Source organism: Coloeus monedula, assembly GCF_965178545.1.
Source record: "Coloeus monedula genome assembly, chromosome: 4".
NCBI lineage: Eukaryota > Metazoa > Chordata > Aves > Passeriformes > Corvidae > Coloeus > Coloeus monedula.
Window position 1 is genome coordinate 51,080,736 of NC_138784.1, and position 16,725 is coordinate 51,097,460.

Below are 16,725 nucleotides of genomic sequence, written 5' to 3' on the forward strand. Positions count from 1 at the left end.
TGCAGCAGTGAGCTAGATAAGGAAAGCCTGTGGCATGGGGACAAGACTCTGGGGAAGGACAGTCAGTGCAGACTTGCCACCACATTTAGGTTACCACTCATACTTTTCCAGAAGCAAAGCCTGAAGCAGCCTTCCTCAGCTTTCTGGACTGTGCTTCTTGTGGTACTGAGCTTAGAGATGCGATGAACTATTTCACCCAAAGTGTGGGTGTTCTTTTAAATTCAATGTTTGAATTTAACATTTCAGGGTGCATTTAAATGAGATATCCCTCTCCCCCTCCCCCTTTTTAGTATAATGCAACTTCATCTGTTCTAGATTTTGAGTCAACGCATGGGGTTGGTGGACACTATTTAACTCATGCTGCTGACTACATTAATTTATTAGAATATCCCAAGTGATACTGATGGCTTAACTGAAGACAAAGCAAGTCCAACAAATAGCCTTTGTGTTAAGCTAGGGTCTTAAGAGCCACTAGGTGCATATATACATGGGAAATAGTGAGTGAATAGTTGTCTTAGATGCTAGCAGACTTCTGTTTAAAGTAGGAGTGTTTTACTTTGGTTTATATAACTTTATATATGGAAAATGGTTTCCAGGAAACTTTCCTTTAGTGTACATGATTTTCAATAGGACTGTGTTGGGTTTTTTTCCTCTTGAGGGACACCAGAGCAGCAGTAAGTTTTCTTTTGTATAGTGTTCAGTCATTTGATCAGTATTATTTCCTGAAATTCAGTAAGAGTGTGCATCAATAGACTAACACTGCAGAAATATGTTCGCCATCTCTCAACCAGGCTTCTTATTTTTTTAAGTATACATACACTTCTGAAATCCATCCCCTACTGTTAGGTAGTATTTAGGCAGCTACTTGTTAATATCCTGCAATCTTTGTACTTTAGCCAACATTTTATTTGTTGTGTTTTAGAAATTGGTTCAAAGTGGATTTGTGTCTGAGCATGAAGTGCTAAACAGGGGGTTTTGTTAGACAGGGTTGTATCAGAACACAGTTGTCAATCAGGCAGTGGACAAATAACTATCATATGGTCAAATGTGTGTTTTTTAAGAATGCATTTTGAAGCATGATGTGTTTTAAGCATGGTTTACATCATTTTTTGTACAGAAGTCTTGAAAGGTAATTTACATGTTCTTTAACTGGATTGAGTGGAAAGCAGGGCCTGTAACAAAAATAAGGGCCTTCCAACAGCATCTGTTTGTTTTATAAGGACATGGGCTAACTAGCAGCTAACTTGTCTCAGTGTTTGCAATGATGAGCAGTGCAATGAAGGCTTCATATTCTAAGGAAGTCTTAGGTATTGGAAATTAACATATTTCTTAGTATATCTGTATGTTTGAAATGGATCATTTTACTCTGAGGTTATATCTGTATTGAGAGCTGAGAATATAAGCTTTGATGAAAGTTTCCATGTGTTCAGTGTGATTTGCCTGTGCAGGCAACATATTCATTTTCTTGTTCAATAGAGATAATAGTTTTATTTTTTAAATGGTGAAATATCACATATGCTAGGCTTTGTAACTATGTTTTCCCCCGTCTAAATAAATGTCACTCTATTATTTAGAAATAACCATACTCCATACAACGTGTCAGTTTGTTCTTTCTGCCTTTTCTTATTTTCCTGTGAGCATTTTCCTGGGTGCAGTGGGTTTTCTCAAAAGAAAGGGAATGGGTCACAGAGGCCGCCCATGGGCCCCGTGCGTTGCAGAGCGGTGGGAGGTGTGATGGCGTCTGTGCCTCTGGTTGGGAATTTTGCTCCTTGCCTCTGCAGCTGTTTAAGAACCTTGTGCTGGGGTGGTTTCTGGCTGTGGGCTGTGTGTTCATTCCTGCCACTGCCAGCCCGCGCTGCCGGACTGTGGGACGCCTGTAGCACCTGCTGGGGCTTCTGTTCAGGGCTCTGCGGGGGCCCGCAGTAAACCCCTGCTGAAGACCTCAGCTGTCACTTTGATTGTGGGTTTGCCCTTTTTGATTCTCTCTGTGAGACAGCAGAGTGCCTAGAGATGTGTTTTGAGTTGTCTGAACTGGGTGAATATAGTTAGTAAGAAGCTGATCAAGGTCGCCGTCCTGTAAGTGAGCTTATTTACCGCTGTAGACATGAAAAACTTTTATCATATATGACCTGCCTGCTTGGTATGAAAGCTTTTTGAGTCAGTTTGTGACAGGTTAGTGTCAAACATTATGAAAGCAGGACATACCAGCCTACACATGCATTTCTCTGTACATTTTTCAGTTCACCTTCTGCATTTCCTGTACAGTTTTGATGGTTTATAGCTCTCTTAAAAATCTGTTTCTTAAGTAGAGTGGCACCTTTTCTTAAAAATGAAGAGGAGATGATACAAGGGAAATTGAAGTAAAATAAATATACATTTCAGTATTTGAAAGGAATTGGATACCATGGTAATATCTGTACGCAGAGCTTTTAGAAGTAAAAAGTGGTGTGCACATGCAGATGTTTAAAGACATGGACAAACATTAAAAGAGTTTTATTGTTGATATTGTTTCTTTTCCTTTAATGAGCATAGCTGTTGTAACTGGGGTAAGTTAGAAGGGGGGGCCTTCTGGGCTTTGAATAACAGTGTGTAAACAGTTTGAAGGGATCTTAAGCCTATTTCTTGTCTGGATATTGTCTGTGGTAACATTTAGAGTCCAGTTAAAGTAGATGTTATGTGTACTGTACACACTCTTTGGTTAAATCAGCACATAGTGAGGGAGGGGGGTGTGTGTGATATAAAGCAGCAAAAACTTGAACGTGTTGGTTGGGTTCTACTTGCCTTGGCATTGTTTAACAGTTTTGATGAAGTTCTGTAACAAATCTTTGCCTTTTGGGGACATGCCAAAGGATTAAGGAAACACCTTTACTTAAATTGGTTTTAAAAAATGTCAGATGGAGTGACCCTTTTAACTTGAGGTCTAACTTTCATCCCAGACAAAATGAGAGAATAATTGAAGATAAGCTTGAGTATCTGAAAGTTCATCTTTTTTCCCCAAATGCGAGTTGGTCTAATAAAATGTACTAGCCCTGCTGACAGACCAAGACTGTTGTAATTTATGCCACTCAGCCTAGCTTATGGGAGCTTGGATCCAGTCAACAAATGTGATATAGTGCTTCAGTGAAATCAGGAGCATTTGGTAAAAGAACTAAGGTAGATGTACTGGTTTGGAATATTTATTTTTTCTTTTAAAGTATGCCTCTAGAGAATGTTTGTACCTCACATTCTCACTTTTGTATAGTGACAGTCTCTACTGCAGCATTTTTCAATTAGAGAAGTGTGTAATGTAAGAATTGAAAAGCAATGGAAATTTGAGATTGGTGTGGAGTAGTATAGAAGTCCTAAGAAAAAGTTTATCTTCATTAATGATTTGCCTGTGTGATGAGACTTAAATACTTCCACAGAGAGGGAAATTGGTTTAATGAAAACTTAAACCTCAAGGAACTTGGGAGTTAACTTACTATCAACAGTAGTGCATCATGAACGTCAAGGCTGATGGAGTTTTGTCCACAATAAAGACATGCCCCTGATTCTTGATTGCATTAATGTATCTAATGGAAAAATAAGAATGAGAACCTCTAATTCTGAAAAAAAACCAACCAAACAAAAAAGAGCCAGTGTCATAACTGGTATTACTGTATCATTTCCTTATTAGAAAAGACTAGAATATACTAAAAGTTGCCAGAAAACACATTATCAGACATTAAAATCACCAACTTTACAAATACATAAAATATGTTTAGTTCTAGTTGGATTAAAGTGTTCCACTCCTCAATCATCTGAAAAAAAAATTAGGCTTTTGATGGGGTAAGGTTAAAGAGTGGAGGTTAAGTATAGTCTTTATTCTTAATATACTAAAAAGTTTTGAAATTTAGAATAATATGTAACTTAAAATAGTCTCCTTGATCTTATAAGCAGGAAAAAATTACTGGGGTGTCTTGTGCAAGCAATGAAATATATTGTAGTGGTCTCCAACATGGTAATGAAAAACTTGTGGTCCTCTCTTTTGGAGTGAGCTTTGTATAGCACCTTCATGGCTGCATTCCACTGATCATAACAGCAGTCAAAGGAAGTCAGTTTTAGCTGTATAATGTTTTCTGTGGAATGGACAGGTTGCTGTAGGAATGTAGATACTGGAGAAGGATGAGTTTTGTGTGGCATGTAGGTTTGTTATTACTACAAAAATACAGTGTAACTATCTTTTTCCTATAATTGCATCTGTAGATAAGAAGCCAGGAAATGGGGGTCATACGTGGAAGAAATTATTCTTCCACCTGTTTTATCGAAATGTATTACAGCCTTTTAGAGTCACGATTCTGAATTCAGCAAGTTAGGTAGGACTAGGTAACAGCATGCTTTGTCATGTGTTGAATAATTGCTACCTGGATAGCTATTAAAAGTCAATAACATGAAGAACATAAAAGCATGATTATTTCAGGTTTGTCCTTGAAATGTGGATCAAAGTATATGTTCATTGTACAAATGAGTCATTGCAAGAATGAACAGAGCACTAAAGGGTATCTCTGCTTTCTGTTAATTGTTTGTGGAGGTTAAGTAAATTTGTTATATAAAGATTTTCTGAATCGAGTATTAGGTTTGCCGTCTGGGGAGAAGGAAATAAAAATAAAGAGTAGCTAAATAAATCCTTTTAGTGTTTCAGTCAGGGAAGAAGAGATGAAAAGAAAGACCCTCTACAGAGTTTCCATAATAACACTAATGGCCAAAATTTATTACAGTGTCTTGGACCATTTTTGATAGCTTATACCTTTGAAATACCTTTATTTAAACCAACACAGCCTTTTCTTTTAAGTCTTGATTTGGTGGGTTTTTTAGATTAGGAGGGGAAAGTTCTTTTGTGGGTCCAGAAAATGCTTTCTGAGTACAGTTCCTTTTTTTTAACCTATGAACTCTGTTCCTTGTCCATGAATAAAAACATATTATAATGTCTGTGAATGTGTATTTCTCTCCCTGCAGTTTTACATATCCCTGCATGAAACAGGAAAGATTTTTTGAACATCTTACTCACAATACCTTTACACACAAAGTTTTATTATGTTTTGTACTAAAAAAAAATTGTAGAACAACATTTGTTGTTGTATTAGCTTCTTCAAGCTGTATTTTAAAGATGCAGTATACTAAAACCTTAGTTCCTCAAATATGAAGGTTTCTTAGATAAAACTCTTAGCTTCTTTATCTTTTTCCTTCATATTCAAAGAAAATCTGAAAGGAGATTTTACCTGAGCATATTTAACACCATCTCCATGACAACCAGCTAATTAATCACTATCAGTCTGGCTTTGGTCCTCTTCAGTGAATTGATACTCCCCAGCTTTTTTTCACATACCTTCTGTGTTTTCTGTGAAGGTCATTTATTTAGCGACATTATGTCATTGGGAAAAGAAACCTTTTAATACAAGAAACAACTTTCTTTAAAGCACCCTAAATGTACCTGTGGTTTCCTCTCAGTTTTGCTTCCTGCACAGTAGTAGGGAAATTTTAAGGTTAGGGTTTTGGGATTTTTTTCCCCCATCTTGCTTTTCCTGATGTTTCCATTTTTTCCTTTTAGGCATAAGAGTTCATTAGTAGATTATGACTGTGGCCACATTTCAGTACAGGAATGTGCATGCTAAGTTTGTGTCTAAGTACTATAGTAAGTAGGAATGGGCTAAGAGTTCAAGTAATTCCTTGGCTTCTTGGAACAGATTTGGCAGGTCTGAGCTTCTGTCGCTGCACTGCTGTAAGTATTCACTCTTGCTTGTGTAAGTCATTGCTGCACTATCATGCAGTCAGAGTTTCTGCAATGGTAGAGGTATTTGGAATCAATCAAGATACTTGCCATGGCTACTGCATAATTTTTTACATTTATAAATTTGTTTAGAAAGCCTGATAATAGTATTACTGTTGCAAGTAATTGCAAATTTTTCCCTATGAAAACAGACTTCAGCCTGTGAACTGTAAGAACATAACATGTATAGAACGTAATGTCTGTAGGTGGTCAGACCAGTTGTCCATATAGCTCAATATCCTGTCATTCCTAGCAGCCTCTCATAGAGGATACTTGTGATAGACTGTAGCAAGAGGGAAAGGGTGAGGTTGTGCAGGATATTTTCCCCAGAACATTTTCCCTATCTTCACCTGTCTGTGGCTCAAGAGCTCAAAGTTTGCAAGCAGTAAAAAGAAAGAAAGCTGGGGCTAGGAAAGAAAAATATTTCTCCATCCTGAACACTTCTTGTATTTTTAAGTTTTCATTTTGTTTCTGAATGACTATTCACTGCCTCTTACAAATTAAATATGTTTATACATATTATGTACAGTTGAGTATATCCCTCACTCCTGTAGCCTCCTTTTCACTGGCACATGTTTAGTTCAAATCTTTGTTTTCCTGTCATGTCTCATGGATGTATTAATTGTTTGAAGTTATTCCATTTATTTACTCTTTGGGTGCCGTATTTTTTGCAGATAGTTTGTGCGACACCTTAATTATCTCATATAATTTAATAGTACTTCTAAAAGCTGGATATTGATGTTCAGGTGTAGTTATGAACTCTCTTGAAGATTGAAGCGGTACATTAAAAGGATTGCCCATAGATTTGTGTAGAAAAGCAGTAGAAAAAAATCTATGTTTTGACTGAATATCTTACATATTGTTGAAAGTAAGAAATGCATATAACATGCTGTTAAGCTGGTTTTAACATGTGCGTAAAACAATAAAGAAAGCAACAATGCTGAGGTAACTCCTTTACTTTTCTTCATAAGTATCAAGCCAACAAAACAGATTCAAAAAGGTGAGATGAATTGGGAAAGGCTGGAAATAATTTTAGGTAATTTCCCTGATTAGTTGTTTGTTTGCTTGTTTTTTTTTTTTTTTAATCAGTTTGTGTAGGAATGTATAACTGAAAATAATATATATGGATATTTTGCATAATAAATGACTGAGGAGATTGATCTAAGCAGATCTGAGCATTTAGGATTTGCATGAAGTGGTGACGGGAAACTTGCACTGAGTTGGAGATGAGTTAAGGTGCAGAAGTGACTGTGAAGATGGGAAACACATTTTTTGTGGTAGATTATGTCAACTCTGAACCATTTTCATCTAGCTACTTATTTGCCATTGTGATATATCTGGATTTAGAATGACACATTAATGATTTTCTCTTTTCTTCTTTGCTTTTTTTTTGTTTGTTTTGTTTGTTCCTGACATGCTACTGAACTATTACATATGAAGATTGCTGTGTTCACTGTATCCTGGCTTGCTTGTTCTGTGAATTTCTCACCCTCTGTAACATTGTTCTGGGACAAGCATCCTGTGGCATCTGCACGTCAGAAGCCTGCTGCTGTTGCTGCGGGGACGAGATGGGGGATGACTGTAACTGCCCGTGTGATATGGACTGTGGCATAATGGACGCATGTTGTGAATCTTCAGATTGCTTGGAGATCTGCATGGAATGCTGTGGGATCTGCTTCCCATCATGAAATATTTATCCCATTCTATTTTATTCTCTGTAAAACTGGAGAGCTTTTCTTTAAATACATTTGAAGAAAGACAAGGTAAGATTTTCACACTTGCACTGTTAATTCCCTTTATATAAATATTTTTTTAAAAAGCAATCCTCAAATCTGTATTCTAACACAAAATGTATAGTTTTGTATGTGAGACTAAAGCTACATTCCATCTTCCTTTTGGCTTTGCAAATGGAAGAGTTTATTGAAAGTGAATTATAGGCCTGATACTGCAGGCCATATGAAGGCAAAATTGCTGTTTGAATCAAGTGATAGGTTTTGGTCAGAGAACAGACTGCAAGACAAAGCCTTAAGTATTTGCCTTTACCTACTTTAATGTTTAAACACTCAAATGCCTGCACACATTTACAGGCATTCTGAAAATCAAAATGTCTTTATTTCTCTCTCTTTGGGTTGAAAGCAACTTTGCTCTATTGTTTTAAACTTAATTCAAAAGCCAGCATCAGAAATCTACCGTTGGTTTTGCTGCAGTGGTCATGTTGGCAGTATGTCCTTTGTTTTGAATATGTAATTGATTAGAGAGCAATTCCTGGTATTCCATTGCTGAGATTATCTGACAAACTAAAGTGAAATATAATTTTTGCCCTGGACTAGAAGAGTACCAGGATTTCTTTGTTATCAATCAAGACAGAATAGAGAACTTATCATTTTACTTCAGTACTATTATTACTTGAAATGCTTCGTCTCAGAAAGAGACTTTGGAAATCTGTGTAGACATGAAATATATCCTTAGAGTAACAAACAGATAGACTAACAAATCTTCAAAGTTTGTCTATAACAGGAAAATTATTAGAAGTTTACTCAAGAATCTAAACCTGTACATTAAGTGGTCTGGTCAGTGTTACGTGGCAGAGCCAGTGCACATAACCTAGAATTTGTTTCTTTACGGTGTGAGAAAGATCTGCAGAGGGTAGCAGAATTTAAACAGGGTATAAAAACCAAATTAGAACTGACTTGACCAAGGAATTCTGTCATTAAATGCAAAAAGTAAATGAAAAAATGTTTATTCTCAGATACATTTTAAGTGTTATTTTTAAATAACTGTGTAAAAAAAGATCATTTAAAAAGTATATGCTATGCTTTAAAAATAAAAGGATTGGGGTTTAAAATGTTTGAAAAATACAGTTAGGATCTGTTGGACCTAACTGTATTCCCTGTTACGCCATTAAGGTTTTCTGAGAAATACGTCTCTTCTGTAATTGTAATTGTGGAACACATAGGGGTTTATGGCATTCCCAGATTTAGGGAATCAAAGTACCAATTTTCTTCTTTACCATGTGCTAATTTCTCCCCTCCATGTCTGTAGCTCATGCAGTTTTCTGTGTAAACCACCTACACATCTTGATCTCACATACTTAAACTTTCCTGTTTACCCAGGATATCCCATTTGTAGATTGTACATTTGTAGATCTCCTAAATCTAGTCCTTGTTACAAGAGTCATCAATAGCCAATAGCATGTGTTGAGTGACTTGGCCATAAATGTCTCTTTCTACTACAGTGAATTCAGTTTATGCAAATGTGACAAGCTAAAGATCACAGGAGTGTGAAGCTAAGTCAACGAATGGTCTGATATTAACCAAAGCTTCTTCTTGTGAACACTGATTAGTAGTGCCTACTACTGCAAGTTATCACTGAAGCCAAATCCTTAACTATAGGAGCTGGGAAGTGTTTTGCTTTAACATATGCAATATTGTGGTGTATTCTGATGCAATGCAGATTCACCCTCAGAGGGTTTCCTAATCTGTTTTTTGATAGTTGCTACAAGTATTATTCTTATTATGGTTTTTTTTTCCCATAAATTGGGCCAGATTCTGATCTGTGTTACATAAACTGAGCGCATTTCCATTCATGTCAGAATTTTCCTTTGGTTAATTTCCAGTTAGAGAGCACAAAAATATTATGGTAATAGGCAGGTTAATAAGGAATCATATAGTTAAAATGATAAATTCCCAGTGCTCAGAATCAGGCCCATGGGGCTCAATTATGACTCCTAAAAGGCTGAACCACATTGGGAAGGGGGAAGAAGTGCCTTGGTTGAGTGGCATTGCCTGGAGGCATTTTGTCTTTGTAAGGCATAATGCCTCTGGGGAAACTGGGGGCATCACATTGAGCATTGGGACTCAATGCACCTTGGAAAAAGTCTAGACAGTGCTTTGTCCATTGTGGGTCTATGGTTGACACCATGGTTGTGGGAACATGTTCTCTGGGGATAGACAGCACCCTGAACTGGCTTTCCTCATGTCCTTCTGGTCACAGAGAGGTGAATTATGGCTGTTTCTTATCTGATTGTGCTTTTGGGACAGAGAAGATGACTTTCAGTCTCTTGTCCTGCCCCAATATCCATGACCTGCTGGAACAGTTCCAGTTCTGTGCTTGGAAAACTGCACATTTATATATCATGCTTTTAGTGAATGCTAGATCTTACTAAAAATTACTTTTACCACAGGTTGATATGGTTTAAAAAAAACCAACTAAAACAAAAAACCAATCTAGGGAGTTCTCTTCCTGTGTAAAAGTTATCTATACAGTTTGCCCTGTGCAAGCCCTTGTTTCTACTTACTGGAACTCAGTGGGTTTTTGATTTATTGAAATTATGAAAACAATAATTACAAGAACTTTGTTCATGCATATATGCATATGTGTATATACCTTTTCTCACACACATGGACACACAGGTTTGTCTTTTCCCTCTTTATTTGTGAAATACTAAGAAGTGAAAATAGTGTTATTAAACCTCATATTGATTAGACGTATCAAAGTATTACAGACAATTGAAAAAATAAAAACTTGTGTATTTTGTTTGACATTTACATGTAATCTGCTACTGTTTGACATAGAGATATTAGCACTTTTGAAAAATGTATCTTTGTAGCAGAGAATATTAGCATGTAGTTTAAGGAATTCCTTTTTATATTCTTAAATTCTGTTTTGTAATTTTCACTCTATAAGCAATCTTGTAAGCACCTTGTGTAATGAAAACAAGCAGAATTAGAAGTCAAATGTGAAAATAGAGTTTAAATGAAATTAAAACATTAGAGCTTAACTGTCTATTTTATAATAGTTCTTCTGAACTTGTACAGTGTTTCAGTTTATAATTCTGCAAACTGGTCCATTTAAAAAACATGCTGTTTGTATTTTATATCAATTGGATGTGCTACTTGCGAACACTATTTTGAAATAAAGATCTTTATTTTGAAACTTTGGGATATCATTGTCTTCTAGTCTTGCCCTGTTACTCCTCTGAAGAATAATTTCATGTCTTTTGTGTTTTTTCTTCTTCTTTAACAATTCCGAAAGGTGTTGGCCTTTGGGTGATTTACACAGAGGGTGAACCAGTGTACCAAGTTGTCCTACAGATAGAGCTAAGCCAGTTTGGGCACTAGAAACTGTGCTAGCATGAACCTCCAGCAGTAAAAAAGTTTGTCATTAAGAGGGCAAATCCGTTCCTTGGTGAAATTGGATTAATTAGGTGAAATTCCAGTAATGATTAAATTTTATCAATATGAAAATTATTTTAATATATCCACAGCAAGTCTTCAGTTTACTAAAAACAAGCTGATCCAAGAGTGTAATTGGCTTTTAGTATTCAATTTTTTTTTTTTCATGTTGGCCTAAGCTAAGTATGAATCCTTATACTACTTTAAAACTGCAGAAACTGCATGTCTACAGTCTTTCACACTAATTTTTCTACATCTATACCCCTGTAGAGGGTAAAATAAAATTGCTTTTCTGGCCATTACAGAGGAAAGATGTTAAAACCGGCAGAAATTGTGTTTGAGTAGGTATAATGAAGTCTTGCATTGAGACTATGCATGAAAATAATTGTTTTAGTAAAAGAACTTATAAACACAGACAAATAGCACCATTTGACACCTATTTTAGTTGGTTTAGCCAGTATCCATAATACATATTTCTAGAAAAAATGGCTCCTGTGAAGAAGGATCAGGAACATTCAGGAGCATTTGGATTGAATGATGGCTCTATTTCAGCCATAGTCCTCATGTTAAAAACTGTTTGTTGACTTTGATGAATCACTGATTTTATAACATTCTAAATGAGAAACTTTTCTGAGCTGTTCACACATTTAGGCTTTTTTCACATTATCTTAATGGTTGCAATATTTGATGTATGTTCTTGGAGAGCAATGCCAATTGTATTGATGTATCTCAATGATAAAGCTCTTATTGTCTCCAGTCTTGTAACTTTCTTAAAGGCAACAGATAGATCATAGAATGAATCATGTAGCTGAAATCTTACTCTTGGCACCAAAATTAAGTCAAACAGATGATTAAAATATTACAGAAATACCGCCCTAGTCTTAGTCTTTAATTGAGTGCATACACTATGTACTGGAAAAACCCACGTGGTGTTGATGGTGACAGTAGTAACTCTAGAATCCTACAGACATTAACCTTACTTTTTTCCTTACCTTCCAAACTTTTTGCCAGTTCTTCGCACTTCCAAAGAGAGCAGGGAGACCTTAACTCAATTTTAACATTGAAAGAAGTTCAGTAAAAATAATACTCTGCACTCACTTCCAAGAAGCACTTGCTGAGTGTGCTCAGTACGCTTGATGTGAAGTTGGTTGCTTGTACAAAGTTTAGCCTTCTCTTAAACACTTGCTTATGCTATTTACCAGTGATTTGGTGCTAGTGTCATAGAAGGATGGGTTTTCTCTCCCATAGAAATCTTTAATATGCTGGGCTGTTTCTGGTATAGTTGGAAAGAGAATGTTCTCTGAATTACCATTCTGCCAAACAGGCAGATGTTGAATTTGATTAGAAGTTCTTATGGGTTTTACGGGTTTTAACCAAAGGTTCATAGAATGGCTTGGGTTGGGAGGGACCTTAACCCACTTGCCATGGGCAGGGACAACTTCAACTAGATCATGTTGCTCAGAGCCCCATCCAACCTGGCTTTGAACACTTCCAGGATGGGGCATCCACAACTTCTCTGGACAACCTTTTTCTAGTGCCTCATCACCCTCATACTGGGAATTGCTTCCCAGTATCTAATCTAAGCCTCCCCTCTTTCAGCTTAAAGCCATTCTCCCTTGTCCTATCACTCTACATGACCTTTTTCCTTTTAGGCTCCCTTCAGGTAACTGGAAAGCTTCAGTTAGGCTGCCCAAAAGGTCTTTTTTCCAGGCTGAACAATTCCAATTCTCCTATTGGTTCACCACGCTCAATAAAACACTGCGTACAATCCTGTTTGCTTATTTTATATATGCATATTATAGCAATTGTTAGTACATTACCATTCAGTACTCATAAAAATGGAATGTAAGATGAAAGACTGTATAATACCTTTTATACATTTAATAGTACCTTACTGATTTTTATTCAGGTATGCGTATGCTATTTTAACTGACAAAATACTCCACTATAATTGGGGCTCTTTATATCATCTCAGTAGGGTATGTAATTGGCGCCCAAGCACTACACAATTCCTCTTCAATCACTGATGTAGGATTCAGAAATTTGTCTCATCTCCAAGTTGCATAAAGTGACCACACTGTGAATGTGCTGTACTCCACTACGTTTCATGTTACAATCCTACTTTTTTAGGCACCAGATTCACAGCGCCTACCTTTGTTTCCTTAGCTTTATTGCAAGGTAGTATGTTTGGTTTTGTTTTGCTTTTAAATTTTGGTTCAAAGAGAATTGAAAGGGTCTTCATTATGGCGGTCTGGGACAATACCAAGATATATGTTACATTGTAAGTTATTTCTTCATCTTTTTATGTGCTCTGCAATATGCAACTTCTAGTCAAAGAGCCTTGTAAGAGTGATGTCTTTGGAACTTTGAACTTAGCATCTAAATAACTGAAGCTCAACAGTGTTGAAATATCTGAAAATGAAAACGTATTGGTCATGTCTTTCTTGCTCAAATAAAGCACCTGAAGTTCTATCAAGATGGATTCTGCAGAATCTTGCAAACTGGCAACCTTCAAAATAGTTCTGCTTACAAGAATAAGACTAGCACATTAGTTTCAAATTAGTACATTTTACAGTAGCATATATATATGTGTGTGTGTGTGTACATATGTATATATATATGCACCAGTTTTTTGATTTTGAGCTACTTTCAGTTACTGAGGACTAATAAGAACAAGCTGGGGAGAATAAATGTATTAAACAACGCGGATTTCCTTTCTTCCCTTGGAAATGCAACTCCATGTGTCTGTTTCTTCACATAAGGAGGAGACACCTTGATTACATATTTAATGTAGACTAACAGCAGTGGCTTAGAATCCACAATAACTTCAAGGTCATTAGAAGTAGTGTGTGAAGGATAAAGGGAAATGTGTTGCAAGGATCCCACTACTCTTGACAACTGCTGTCTCTGCCTCCGTAATCTGCTTTGCAACTACCAAGCTTTCATGGGGTTAAGTTTAAGAAAATTAAGGTATCCATGACTGAAATTTTATATTCACGCTTGTTTCTTCAGAAAGAGTAATTAGACATATTTACACAATTGGATTGTAGTAAACTATTATGTCAGCTTAACTGTAACACATATTCTGGTAAAAGTACATTAAACAGCAATCCAGAAGTAATTTAGCTGCTGAAGGCATTATTTTCTATCTAATTATTTGCAAATTAATGAATAAAATTAAATTCCAACTGCTGAAAAAAAGAAGCAATGGTAAGAATCAGAACTACAGATTAGTTAAAGCTATGCAATGCATAACAGAATTAAAGCCGCCTTTTATTCAAATTCAATGCTTAAAAAAGAACAAATCCATCATCTTGAAATTTGACTTGTAGCTTGACATTAAAAATAATATGAGTAGAATTTTCAGTGGGGTAAGCACAAAACTAGTTCAAGTAGTGTCACTCTCAATTAATGTACTCAGGTGGTGTGCCCATTAAAATTCCCACTTGTGGGTTCAGCTCTCTATGCAAATGGGGTCATTACCTGGAGAATTTAATTGGGTATGACACTGGGAGTAGGAATTTTCCTTTCAAAATAAACCTTCTTGCACACATTTTCACTAGAAATTTGATTGTTACATATACTTCATATTGTTTGGCTCTATAAATATTTACCAAAATTGAGACTGTCCTCACTTACTTATTTTACAGGTGATTCATAATGCATCAAAATGATTTTTAAATTGTTCCATGTATAGCATATGCAAGTCTTGTTACAAAAGTCTGTGGTGAAAATCTACTTTTAGGTGTTAAAATGGTATTTTTACATGTATCACATCCTTTTGAACCTGATACTAATTTTTATAACATCTGAAAGCAGAACCATAATATTTTTTGTAGTATATGGACTTGTAAATGAAAAAAAGGTTATTTCGTACTGAATTCCTATCTTACACATTGTTTGGAAAGGACAAAATTATATTGTGTTTCTGAGTAATATTAACTTACAACTTTTCGGGACATTACTTTGCATAATCACTTGTATAAATAAGGCTAATGCTGAAAGATATTAATCCCAAAATGTGCATACAAATCTTGTGGAAACACAGAAGTACATGATTGGAAGAAACTTCTAGAGAACTTTGAGTTCAGCAGTCTAAGCTGAAACGGTGTCTAAAAACATGTTCTTGGAAACCTCTGATGAAGGGAGTTTTGGACACCAGAGATGGTTCTCACTGGTGCTACAGTAGAGTCTTACAGATAGAAAGCTTTTTTCTTTCATCCCATTTAATCTCATTTTCATTTCTGCAAATAAAACTGATGTACCCATGTTCTATTCCCAGTGGATGTGTAGAACAATCACCATTCTCTTGTCATAACCTTTCCTATATTAACCTTTCATATAGCTTGTATGCCCCTGCCTAGTTTCTCTTGCCTAGTCCAATCAAATCTGGTCTCAACTTGTTTTCAGTGCAACATTCATTTCAGGCGTTATAAACTGTATGAGCTGTGCTTCTCATTTCAAACTATGACAAGACTGAGGGAGCAACTCATGAAGGAATTTTTTTTCTGCTAATAAGAAACACAGATGTTGGAAAGTGTATTGAGGTAAGAGATACATTCATGTCTATAATACGCATGGATTTCTGTGGCATGAAAGTTGAGAGCATTTCACTTGCACCTTAACTTCTGTAAAGGAAATGGTCCAAAGAATCAGCATTATGATCATCTACATAATCCCTTGAAAGATTTCCATGGGATTTGCAGAACACTTTTTAAAATTTCCAGGATGGAGACCTGCAAGTGTTGTATTAGCAGACAAACTGAGAAAATGAATTGACCATGTCATTAACGCTTATCTATGTTTGTTAGTTCTGTGTTTTCACTCCATCTCAGCTTTCAGCTTCTTGCCACTCTTTTGGGCACTTGGTTTACTAATCCAGCATCCTCTGTGTTTTCACTGAAACTTCCTGTCCAGTTCTGTTGGGTCTCATTGCTTCTTTGATGCTTAATACATATTTATGAAGGAAAAACTACTGAAGAGTGATGTTTTTTCTTATTGAACTTACCTGTAATCTTGTAACCTTGCAATTTGTTTTTAAGATCATAGGTGAGAGTGGATTTTAACATAAACTGTTTCAAAAGGTTAGTGCTCCCTTACTACTCTTCATGTTCAAAAATAGTAATTGGAATCATTTTATTCACAGAGAAAATATAATTTTCAGTGTAGTTTTATGGAAAATACTTCTCGATTATTATTATTCACTAATGAGAATAAAAGTTTTATAAAAATAATTATGTAGCCATAATATACCTGAGTTCTTAACACTTGATTTAGGACTTATATGACATCCTGATTTGCAATATTATTCTTTAATATGTACAGGTGATGTAGACTGAAACCACGTAACTGAAAGGTCTCAAAACAGTAGTTGTCAAATGAAAACATATTAAAAGGGTGATTTTAGAGAGGTTCTGAGGAAATTGGCACTGTGCCTGCCACTCTTCAACATTTTAACCAATGATCTGGAAACATTTCTAGCAGAATTTGTAGATGAGTCAATAGTTGATGGAACAGTAAATTAAATACATTCAGTTACTTATTTAGAGCAAACTGAGCCTGATAGGATGGATCTCTTCTGAAAAAATGTTTTTCCATGCTATGAGAGGGAAAGGAAATATTCAGAATATACTTCATATAAAAAAGATTAATTTTAAACACTTTGAAAAGGCTTGAGCATCATGGTGAAGAAGGTACTGAACAATGAGTTTCAGCGGAAATCCTGCAGCCTTTTATGGCGACCTTTCAGTATTTCAAAGGATAATG

General features: G+C 35.9%; 1 protein-coding gene across 2 annotated transcripts in view; it reads left to right on the forward strand.

Annotated features, from left to right (window-relative positions):
* The window catches only part of MDFIC (MyoD family inhibitor domain containing), a 50,177-nt gene extending 39,495 nt beyond the window's left edge, over positions 1 to 10,682 (forward strand). For both annotated transcript variants that reach the window (XM_082280427.1, XM_082280426.1), the window contains exon 5: positions 7,226 to 10,682. In XM_082280427.1, the coding sequence (XP_082136553.1) occupies positions 7,226 to 7,473 (248 nt within the window). In that variant the 3' untranslated portion in view covers positions 7,474 to 10,682. The remainder of the gene's footprint in view (positions 1 to 7,225) is intronic.
* The last annotated feature ends 6,043 nt before the right edge of the window (positions 10,683 to 16,725 follow it).